This window comes from Mus caroli, chromosome 8 (assembly GCF_900094665.2).
Source record: "Mus caroli chromosome 8, CAROLI_EIJ_v1.1, whole genome shotgun sequence".
In the NCBI taxonomy this organism is placed as follows: Eukaryota; Metazoa; Chordata; class Mammalia; order Rodentia; family Muridae; genus Mus; species Mus caroli.
Window position 1 is genome coordinate 16,846,877 of NC_034577.1, and position 12,026 is coordinate 16,858,902.

At 42.2% G+C, this 12,026-nt stretch overlaps 1 protein-coding gene across 1 annotated transcript in view; it reads left to right on the top strand.

The window, feature by feature from the left end:
- Positions 1-12,026, top strand: part of LOC110300151 (phosphatidylinositol 3,4,5-trisphosphate 3-phosphatase TPTE2-like) — an 82,157-nt gene that overhangs the window by 39,944 nt on the left and 30,187 nt on the right. Inside the window, exons 12-15 of the mRNA XM_021170221.2 lie at positions 5,488-5,607; positions 7,693-7,792; positions 7,918-7,981; positions 8,771-8,835. Of these exons, the coding sequence (XP_021025880.1) occupies positions 5,488-5,607; positions 7,693-7,792; positions 7,918-7,981; positions 8,771-8,835 (349 nt within the window). The remainder of the gene's footprint in view (positions 1-5,487; positions 5,608-7,692; positions 7,793-7,917; positions 7,982-8,770; positions 8,836-12,026) is intronic.

Sequence of the window (12,026 nt, forward strand, 5' to 3'; positions counted from 1 at the left end):
GGGAACCCGATTTCCCGCCAAACAATCTGGGGGTCCAGTAGCAGGACGAACACGTGTGTGCCTCCAAGCAACAAAGCGGCAGGGTCCAGCAGTAGGCGTGGCAGGACGAATGAGCAGGTAGCTCCACCCTTGAGCAAGCAGGTTCAAGCAGGTGGGGGAAGGGAGACCACAGATATGTCCCATAGAGAAAGCAATAATCCAAAACCAGTTTTATGTAGAGTGGCTTTATCACAGCTATCATTGTGCCTATATTTATAATTTATTGTAGATGGTTCTACAGTTGCTAAAACTTAAACGGGCTTCAAGGATGGGGCAGGCAACCACTGTGTGTATGTGTACATGACTAAAAGAAGTGTGTATGTGATGCAAAAATTCTATTGACTTGTCTTGAATCCAAACAAGATTTGATGACACATGAAAGAATATATCATAAATAATTCATAGTTCAATGAAAATAAAAGCTTTAATTATAGTGCAGAAGGCACTATAGAGGCATGTCCTTCCCATAAAACAGACACTGACCTCTGCTTACTGGTTTTCCAAGCAGATGAGTGGGCAGGTCATGCCTTGAAGTTGGATTGCTTTGGGAGTCAGGGATAACTTCTCTAGCTTCATTTTATTCTCAGAGCATCCCAGAATGTAGTTTTTCTACTTTTCTAAGATATCTTTTTATCTTCATGCACCTTTTTGAGCTAAGGGCATTTGTCTACTGCCCAGTTTCTTGTTGCCTAAAGAAGGCTTTCTCAACATTTTCTTCAGTGATTTAGCCATTGGTAAGGTGCCAGTGCTTCTATGAATCATCCCTCAGCCATACTCCTCTTAGGAGCCTTCATGAAACTCAGACCACAAAACAGACTCAAAAGTAGAAGGGAGCCAGGTAAGAGGAGGAAGTCATTAGCAAGAGGTGGAAATGAGAAGGTAATGGAGGTGAATATGGTCAATATATTTTATTCACATGTTATAGAAGTCAAAGTGAAGCCTATTATTTGTATAATTTACATGCACTAATAAAAGCATTAAGAAATCCCTAACATCTTGAAAAACATCCATATAAAAGAAGACGCTATCCCAGAATCAGAAGAAACTTTCTCTAGGAGACCAATGCACATTTCTGAAGAAAGAAAGTCTGTGTCTGCACTCGGTAGACCATATCAGTTCATCAAAACCCCAGTATGCATCAACAAAACAGACCCTAAGTCTAAATGAAGTTGTGCCCTCTCCATTTGTGGGTTCCTTTTGTTTACTCTCCCAACTACAATTTCTCTAAGCCCCATATTCAGCTTTTTTGCTCACCAGCAATGCACAACATCTCACTTCCCTACCTACATAGAAGAAGGCAGTGATTGCTTCTTGATAGTTTAATCCTACTTCTTACTTATCAAGTATGAATTGCTATCTTGACACTTTTAGAGAGATGAGAGATGAGAGAGAGAGAGAGAGAGAGAGAGAGAGAGAGAGAGAGAGAGAGAGAGAGGAAAGAGAAGGTTTTGCCCCAGTAGACTTGTGTTTAAATGCTTGGCCTACAGGGAGTGGCACTACTAGGAGGTGTGTGTAGCCTTGTTGGAATAGGTATGTCATGATGGAAGTGAGCTTTGAAGTCTCATATATGAGCTCAAGCTACAACCAGTGCAGAAAATACTCTCTTCCCAGCTGCCTGCAGCAGACAGTCTCCTTCTGGCTACCTTCAGATTAAGATGTAGAACTCTGCCCCACCTAAGGATCCATCCTATATACGGTTACCAAACTCAGATACTATTGTGGATGACAACAAGTGCTTGCTGACAGGAGCCTGATATAGCTCTCTCCTGAGAGGCTTTGCTAGTGCCTGGCAATAATACAGAGGCAGATGCTTCCAGGCAACCATTGAACTGAGCACAGGGTCTCCAATGGAGGAGCTAGAAAAAGGACTGAAGGAGCTGAAGGGGTTTGCAGCCCCATAGGAGGTACAACAATATGAACCAATCAGAACCCCCAGAGCTCCCAGGGACTAAACCACCAACCAAAGAGTACAAATGGGGGGGCCCATGGCTCTAGCTGCATATGTAGCAGAGGATGGCCTTGTCGAACATCAATGGGAGGAGAGGCGGTTGATCCTATGAAGGCTTGATGCCCCAATGTAGGGGAATGCCAGGACAGGGAAGCGGGAGTGGGTGGGTTGGTGAGCAGGAGGAGGTGGGGATAGGATAGGGGCTTTTCAAAGGGGAAACCAGAAAAGGGGATAACATTTGAAATGTAAATAAAGAAAATATCTAATAATAGTAAAAACATTTTTTTTTAAAAAAGATGTAGAACTCTCAACCCCTCCTGCCCAACATCTACTTCCACATTGCCATACTTCCTGCCATGATGATAATAGGCTAAACCTCTGAAACCATAGAGTTGCCTTGGTCATGTTGGCCCTCACAGCAATGAAACCATAACTAAGACAGAAGTTGGTCCAGAAGTGGATGTTACTGTGACAGACCTGATCATGTTGGGTGGTGGTGATGGTTGTTGTTGTTGTTGTTAGGTTTTTGGGGGGCAGAGGCGAGTTGGTTGGTTGGTTTTGGTTTTTGGAGGAATGTGTATTTGGGAAGTTTGGATCTGGAAAGCAGTGGAATGCTTTAAGTGGGTCTTGATGGGCCATCCTAGTAGGAATATGGAAAACATTGGTGCTGAGGGTGATTTGAACTCTGGGACCCTGGATCAGGGGTTTCAGAGGAAAAGAATTTTAGAATATTGCATAGAAATCATTTTGATGATATTTTGGTAAAGAATGTGACTGTTCTTTGCCCTTATCTGAAAAGTTTGCCTGAGGCTAAATTGAAGAGATTCAGATTAATTGTATTTAGGAAGGAAATCTCAAAGCAGCCTAGCACAGACTCTGCCCTGTGGTTTATTCATGTTTTGATCAAGCATAGCAAGCTTAGAAAGGAAATATACAAAAATGTATGGTTCAAGTATTAAAGGAACATCAAGAACCAGTATGGAACTGAGTCCTGTATCGAACAAGATGAACAGAGTGGTGACCGCAGGACAAAGTCCCAGCTAAGCTTCCATCTTGTGAAAAGGATGTTGAAATGGGGACAGTGCCAACTATTCTAATTTTACTATGTGTTTGTGGTTGTATGAGGGAGAGACCTATCATGTTAGGCGTTATTATGACCTGGTCATAGTTTTCATTTGGACATATGGAGATATGATTTTGTGTCAAGTTGACATAGAATGGATTGTGATGGCTATTCTCAGTTGTCCACTTGGCTATATTTGAAATGAACTACAGTCTAGAAATGGAGGGCACACTGTGCTCCAGATCTTGAAGCAGGAAGACAACACACCTTTAATCAAGATCTTAATGAATAGTGGCCATGTATATAATGGGAAGGAATTAAAGAAAAGCTTAGGCCAAGGTATGGTTGTACATGCCTTTCATCCCAGCACTCAGGAGACAGATCTCTGAGTTCAAAGTCCATCCACAGAGAATGTTCCAAGACATCCAAGCTTAGGCAGTTAAGGAAACTATGAAAAGCAGAAAGCTGGTGCAAATATAATGGAATGAAAGGGTCATGTTTCAGTCTCAGCAAGCAGCAGAACTTGGCAGAGAATAGAATAGAAGTGGTTACTTGGACAATTAATGTTGGTTAACTGGAGCTAAGAAATGAGCAGTGATTAAGAAGAAACCAGCATCACTGAGGTAAAATATTCTGAGAAGTGTTTCCTGAGAGCACAAAAAAGCTGTGATCCTGAGATACCCAAGGTTGTAGCTCATCTTGGCAGCCAAATTTGGTAATAGGTAAGAATCACCAAGTTGGTACTGGTTTTGAAGGCATCATGGACAGCTGAGGGTGGCACTGTGAAAGGCCAGGAAGGCCATTGGTGAAAGTGCAGCCTCAGTGGCAGTTGAAGTTGAGGCTTGACACCATTAAGAGAGCCTATGAGAGGCTCCTGGTGAAAGTGTAGCCTAGTTGCAGTGGAAGACTCCAGCGTATCGGAGATGTCAGTATTATGGGATCATCAAGAACAGCAGCAGTGGAGTAGAGTCATCCAGAACCAAGGTTAATTGTGTGTGCCACAGCTGTGTGTGCTGTAGAGGGCAGAGCTGGAAAAATTACCCAAGCCCTTTGGAGGATCCCAGATCATGTGTATACCTCAGACTTTGAAAAACAAAGCTGTGAAGTTCCAGTAGCCTTGAAGACCCCAAGATGTTAGAGATACCAGAGCCATGGCATACCTGCCAAGGAAAGCTGCTAGCATGGAGTGGAGCCAGCCCAAGAGAAAGAATTGTGTTACAGTCAACAAAGCTGAAAGGAGTTGGGCATTAGACATGGAGATATAGAGTTTGGAGTTTGCCCAGCTGGTTTCTGGTCTTGCTTCTGGTCCAGTAGTTCCTCAGTATGACTTTTTGGAATAGCGATGTATACTCTGTGGTGATGGAAGTATGTGATCTGCTTTTTTTTTTTTTTTTTTTTTTTTTTTTTTTTTTTTGATTTTTTATAGGGCTTGCAGTTAAAATAGTGCATGAATCTCAGAAGAGACTTTGAACTTTGGACCTTTAAACATTGTTGAGACTGTGATAGACTATGGGGACTTTTGAAGTAGAATTAAATGCATTTTACATTATGTTGTGGCTAAAAGCCTATAGAGGCCAGAGAGTGGAATATGCTAGATTGAATAGGTTTGGCTGCCATAGACTCATGTGTTTGAATGCTTGGCCCACAGGAAATGGCACTATTAGGAGGTGTGGCCTTGTTAAAGTAGGTGTGGTCTAGTTGAAGAGAGTGTGGCATTGTAGGGGTGAGCTCTGAGGTCTCATATGTAAAACTCAATGTACACCCATGTAGCTCCCCCTGGGTACCTTCAGATCAAAATGTAGAACTCTCAGCTCCTCCAGTCCCACATCTTCCTGGAGGCTGCCATGCTTCCCGTAGTGATGATAATGAACTAAATCTTCTGAAACTGTACACCAGCCCCAGTTGAATGTTTGTCTTTCTTTATAAGAGTTACCTTGGTCACATTGCCCCTTCACAGCCATGAAACCCAAAGAAAACTAAGAAAGATGGATGACAGCAATAGATACATAAATAGAAAATGTACTAACTCAAGAATTTAAAATTGATATTCTAATTTCCCCTTAGTCCAGTAGTCTTGATGGTGGGTTTTAATCATTAAGATGGAATTCTCTCTTTACTTTGGTGAACTACAGAAGCATGGTCAGCTTGAACAGCTGCTATGTTACTAAACAACTCTACCCCAGCACGGGTGATAACCCTCAAAGTCTGCAAGCTAAGCCTAAACCCCAGCCAACCTTCATATCCCATGAAACATAATGTGTTTGGGACAGAATTACATGCAGCTGACAGGGTGGGGACCATGGACCTGTAAGTGGGTTAGAATCTCAGGAGAATATAGAATAACACACACAATTCTCCCTGGGACTGCCAATAGGGCTGAAGATAGAGTCTGTCATGAATAACTTGTGCGTTGAAACCTTACCATCTCCCGCTCCAGGAGACGGCGTTATTTTTCCGACGTACTGAACACCCTAGATGCTGTGGTCATCGGTGTGACTGTGGTTGTGGCTGTCATTTATGCACTTTATGACAAACACTTTCTCAGAGCTATCCCAAGGTATGAAACATTTGGCTTACCTCTCAAAACTCCCCCTTCATTCTTCTGGGTTGTTTGTTTCTGTGTTGTTGTTGTTGTTGTTGTTGAATTTCCCTGGTTTTATTTAATATTTTAACTTTGAACTCTCTGGTTATATACCTGGTAAGTGGTTTAAAAGTGCAATACTTATAAAAAAAACTTCCATTTACTTTGAAATTAAAAGATGCTGGCATTTAGGGTTCATTTAAGGGTATACCGCTAAGAATCTTTAGATGAATAAAAGAGAATATGCAAAGGAAAAAAAAACTAGATTCACCTCCTCTTACATCAATTTTAATTTTACAATATGAAATGATCTATAAATTCCCATTTGTGCTTCAACCACAAATGCCTTATATGTAAAGTTCTATAGTCCTGGGCTCTCCCTATAACCAAGAGAGTATGAAGCATGTATATAATTTGAATGACTCCAATTAAGATGTCTAAAGAGCAGAAAACACAGCAAGAAGCCGGGACGTCACACAGACAGGCAGCAGTGAGGAAGGGTTTGCAGTATAGTTGTAGTAGAAATGAGAAAACCCTGGTAAAGCCCGAACCTTTAGGATCTATTAGGAGAGTTCCCTCTTCGTTACCCTTATCTTTCTCCCTCACTCTCACCCTCCTATTGACTGTGGCAATCTAAAAGGAAGAACATGTGTGTGTTGGGATGAAGATGGGGAGGCAGGTTTATCAAATGTCAAATAATTGGTTTCTCTTGATACCCTAGCTTCCCAGGACTTCAATCCAGTATTCAACTAAATATGCTGTGTGGTAGAACTTAAGCAGTCACACGCGAGCCACCTGAGAGGCACTGAATTACTGGCTCTGGGGCCTATTGCCCCATGCCTTATTTTTATTATTTATTTTTATTTTTTATGTATGGGTGTTTTGCCTTTGTATGTGTGTGTGTGTGTGTGTGTGTGTGTGTGTGTGTGTGTGTGTGCCACAAGGGAGTGGTGCCTGCAGAGACTACAGCAGGGCATTGGGTCCCTTAGAACTAGAACTGCAGATGGTTCTCAGTTGCCATGTCCCCGGCCTCCTGCAAGAGCAACAGTGCTCTTCCCTACTGAGCCATCCCTTCAGTCCACACCCCATGCTTTAAAGAACTTTAAAGAGCTTTTCCAGGTGGCTTGTTCATGTGGCCTCAAATTAAGAACCCAGTGTTTCAGAACAGTAGTTCTCACCGTTGGTGTTTTTGATGGCAGGAGAAACAGCAGCCAGCTTCCTTGGTCAGTATTTCAGTCTGTTTTCAGATGTGTCTTCACCAAGAGTAGCACTGTCCTGCTTACTGATAGAAACTACACAGGCGATTAGTGATGAACATGCATACACGCTCATGCATACACACACGAGGAAGGAAGAGGAAAAGAGGAAGCCACTCATGTTAGAGGACAAATTCTGAACCCGTCCTTCACAAACTTAGCATTACTGACCTTTTAGGTCACAAAAGTCTGGAAGAGGACGCCATTCTTTTATATATTTTGGGGGTTTCTCCGTATAATGTTGGNTGTCCTAAAACTCACTCTGTAGACCTCGAACTTAGAAATCCACCTGTCCCTGCTTCCCAAGTGCTGGGATTAAAGACGTGGGCCATCATTGCCTGGCTAGGGCTCCATTCATGATGAGGTGTTTATCAACATTCCCTGCCTTTACACACCTGCTATGGTAGCAACACACCAAAATAACAGTCTAGCAATTGGAAACATCTCTAGACATTGCCCTTTGTCTTCTACCTGGGGGTAAAACAGCATTGTTCTGGCCAAGAAACACACCATTCCCACTGAATACAGAACAAGAGGAACAGGTCAATGTAGAGGAACCTGCCAGTCATGCACAGGGCCTTGGCCTTGGTCCACAGCACCACCAAAAGCAAATAAATCACTAGTTATAAAAGTGTTAAACCTAATCCATAGTAACCAAGCATTCTGTTTTTAATAAGTAATTAATTTTAAAAGTGTAAACTTTAACCTATATTAACCAAAAATCCTGTAGCAAAAAAAAACAAAAAAAACAAAACAAAAAAAAAAACAACCAGATATTTACGTTTTTACCTATACGCTGATTTAGACTGGCAGTTTTACTGCGGCCTCTACGACTGCTCATTCTGATAAGGATTCTGCAACTGGCTCATCAAAAGAGACAACTCGAAAGGCTGACCAGGAAGCTGGTGAGTGTCCGCACACTTCTGCCTGGTGTCTCGGGGAAATACGTGTGAGGTTTGTAGTTACATACACATGTGTGTTGTTCTTCCTATTGATCTGTGGGTGANAGCTTTATGATTTCCCAATTCAGGTCTCGGGTAACAAGCGACGCTACAGGAAGGATGGCTTCGACCTAGACCTCACCTACGTCACTGGTTGGTGAAACTTGCCCGTCAGTGTTGTTTATAAAAGTGTTGAATTTTGTTCTCGAGCGATAGGTACCACATTCTCTTCTTCCTCTGCCATGTTATTCCAAAGCATTCTTTACCTACGAGCACGTATGTCACCGTGGCAGTATGACCTGGACAATGGAAGTATCTGTTCATGTCATTTCCAACCAGAGCCACTTGATTCTGTTACAGGAGGTGGGATGGATATATCGCTTGAAATATTTTTCGTTGAGTTTTCAGTTATTCAGTTCTGGTATTTAATCTTGGTTCTGGGGATCCCAAGACTCTGCATAATCTTCTTACAACTCCAGAAATGGAGGTTTCTACCCTCTTGATTTCAAATTCATGTGAGCTCCAAACATTAAGGGACTTGCCGCCTTTACTGGAGTCTAGGCTGGTTAGTTGGTTGGTTTGATTGGTTGGTTGGTTTGGTTTGGTTTGGTTTGATTTGGTTTGGTTTGGTTTGGTTGTTGGTTTGCTAAAGAAAAGAAAGTATAGTCCCACTAATAAAATGAGAGACTTAGGCTAACGAAAGTCTATGGCCCAGGGATGAACCAACTGAGTCTTAAGATAACTGTGTCAGTTTAATAATTATTATTATTATATTGGATAATTTAATGTTTTATGTTGTATTGATTATTATTATGTTGGTTCTTCTTTTCTGAATGTTATTTTTTATTTTAAAAAAGGAGTTTCATTATATGTACGTGAATTTTTTGTCTGCTGCGTCGTCTCTATCACGATGCTCATTACAGCAATTACTTTGACTTCCAGAGCGTATTATTGCCATGTCATTTCCATCGTCTGGAAGGGAGTCCTTCTACAGAAATCCAATCAAGGTAAGGCTATCCCCACAGCTGGTGCTCACTGCTCAGTGAGTGTATGCTGGAGTCAGAGGCTTGACTCGAACAACCTCAAGACCCCTGCAAAGGCTACTCTTCCAGCCAGAGCTCACAAGTGGTGGGCTTCAGTCTGCCTTGGCTGTTTATAAACTAGTCACAAATTTTACTGGCTTATAGCCACTACTTTTAAAATTCATCATACAGTGTCTTATCTTATCGGTTTGTATTGGGCTTTCACTTTGTCGTTCTCGTGAACCAAGACAGGACTGGCTGTCTTAGCTAGTCGTTCGTGCATCTGTGGGCAACTATGGAGTCATCTGAGGAGCTACCAGTGGATGGTAGCTGGGCTAGGTGGCTCTATATATCTGTTCTTCAAACCAGATTTCTCTGTTCAGCCCAATCAGGCCAAAGCTTGGTTTCCATCTTGTTGAGAGGGTCTTAAGTCTAGTCAGAGAGCTGTTGGTTATCATCAAGGTGTGGGTGCTGCTACTGCACTGTTAAGGTTGCCATGTTGGTCACAGTTATGGCTGATATGTGTCATAACTGGGTAGAACTTTTTGGTTGATTTTTCTCCTTTGAAAGCATGTGTGGCTTCCAAAGGTACCAGACTATAGCATGCAAGTTGTCACAGAGGGGACTTTCATGTTACTGTATCATATGTAAATATTTAAATATGTAAATTTGGAAATTTAGACTTGTCAATATGCTTTGTGTCCTTTTAAGTGCCACAAATAGGAAAATGTCAATACAGCATGTTCATTCATATTTAATCCACTTCCCAAAATTACCACTCCTAATCTTTATGAATAGCTCATCCTTTGATAGATAATAGTGTTTTATAGAAGACTGAACTGGGAACTCTGAGTTAGTTATAGTTTACTTAAATCAAGTCACTTTTCTTTTTATAAAGCTGGTCTCAATTTAGTCATATTTAATACTAGCTTGATTGTCACCAAAANCCCTCCATTTAGCTGAAAATCAAAACCAAAGCATTTCTTAAATGACTCTAAACTACAGGTTTCTATCAGTTATTAAACTATTATCTCCTTGGATATTGAGTGACAGTTATGGATTCCTTTACTTTTTTAATCAAAGTATCCAAAGACAACAAATTTTCATGAATATGTATTCTTTTATTCAGAANGCAAGCTCAAATATAAGCTATTAGTTCTGCTATAGAGAGCTTCAGGTTAAGTCAGAGAGAGCTTGAGCGGACACATTCTCAGTAATAACAGGCTGCTCATCTTGGACAGGANGTCATTTTAAGTCGAGGTTGACAAGTGAATGAAAGATTGACATCTGGGGACACTTAGCCCCTCATAGGATACTAAAGCATCCCATGATTTCCTTAATCTTTAAAAAATAAAAATGATGTTAAGGATATGGTGGTGCTTTGAAGGGGGTTCCTGCAGGTATCCAGGCAGGAAGCCAACCTCGAAAAGAGATAAGAATAAAAATTCGGTGCAGGTTGACTTTGACAACTTGGATCGAGTCTGATGCCAGGCAGTTCATAGTTAGATATGGAAAACACAGGACAATTTGGGAAAAGGTTTCCAGGCAACAATCAGTCTAATTCCAGGTGCACAATAAAGCTTAAAGTGTGACTACATAGAAACTCGGTTACAAAGTACATGTGACCACCAGGGTGTGTTCTATAGCTACAAGTCCTAGAATCTAAAGCAGTCTCTGACCAATAGCAGAGATTAGCCCNCCATGAAGTACATGTGACACTGGCTTAAGGATGGGTAATGGTCTGGGGAGGACAGAGTCTGGGATAAGCATTCTGGGGAATTTAGATGAGGTCTGCCTCCATAGCAACAGGTGCTGGTATGTACCTCCACAGATAGCAAAAGGGCACCAGGTTGTTAACAAAATCCACTCGCAGCTTTCTGGGTAGAATGCAGGTATTTGATTTTTATTTCCTCCACTGAGAAGACACACTTGTGTGGATAACATTCCTGGGACTCTTAGTGCTTCTCTGTGAGTGTAACGACTTCTGTGCCCACAACGGTGCATACCCTTAGTCCCGGAAGCAGACAAGCAAGATACCTGAGTTTGAGGCTAGCCTGGTCTACAAAGCAAGTTCAGAACAGCCAGGGCTACACAAAAGAAAGAAGAAAGGAAGGGAGGAAGGAAGGGAAAGAAAGGAAGGGAAAGAGGGAGGAGAGAAAGGAAGGAGGGAAGCAGGGAGGGAGGGAGGGAGGGAGGGAGGGAGGGAGGGAGGTTATGTGTACAGGGTTATATTTTGACTGACACTAAGGATGCAAAGCATAGGATAAATTTCTTCTTTAAAATCTTTATTGTGTTTTTTTGTTGTGTGCATGTGTGTGGGCATGTGTGCATATGTGTGTGTGGAGGCCAGAGGACAACTGTGAGTTTTGGTCATCAGAGACCATTCACTTTGATCCACTTTGGTCTTGAGACAATCTGTCTGACTCTACTCTGGAGCTCAGCAAGGAGGCTAGGCTGGCCAGCCAGTGAGCCTCAGAGATGTATGTACCTGTGTCCATTTTCCAGGGCTGGGGGGCGGGAGAGAAGCATTTAACCACAACCAGCCTTTGAATGTGGATTCGGGGGGGGGGTCACCTTAGGTTCTCATGCTTCAAAAGCAAGCATTTTACAGACAGAACTATCGTCCCAACCTGAGGGTAAATTTTCATAACCCTGAAGTTTACTCAGAAAGAAATGGTCAGTGTTGCCTTTAAGTAGCTAAAATGTTCCAGATGTGGGATCCAGAGGTCAGCAAACAAACAGATGCTACAGTGAAAGCACNCGCAGTTTCAGTCACTGCTGCTACCTCAATAAGAGAGACTTGTAGCACTTGTTGCTCCTACAGCAAGGGATGTGCCCCNTAGCAGGAGGGAAGGGTTTGGCCTAGGTGTGGATGGAGTTGTTGCAATAAGAATTTCAAAGAGACCTCCATGGGTACAGAGGACTCNTATGGTATACATACATCCATGCATGCAAAACAACCATACACATAAAGTAATAAAGTATGCAAATCTAAAGAAAAACTATTTTCAAAGAAAGGAATTCTAAGGTTTAAAAGTTACAAGTCCCGCTGGGCGTGGTGGCACACACCCTTAATCCCAACACTCGGGAGGCAGAGGCAGGCAGATTTCTGAGTTCAAGGCCAGCCTGGTTTACAAAGTGAGTTCCAGGACAGCCAGGGCTACACAGAGAAACCC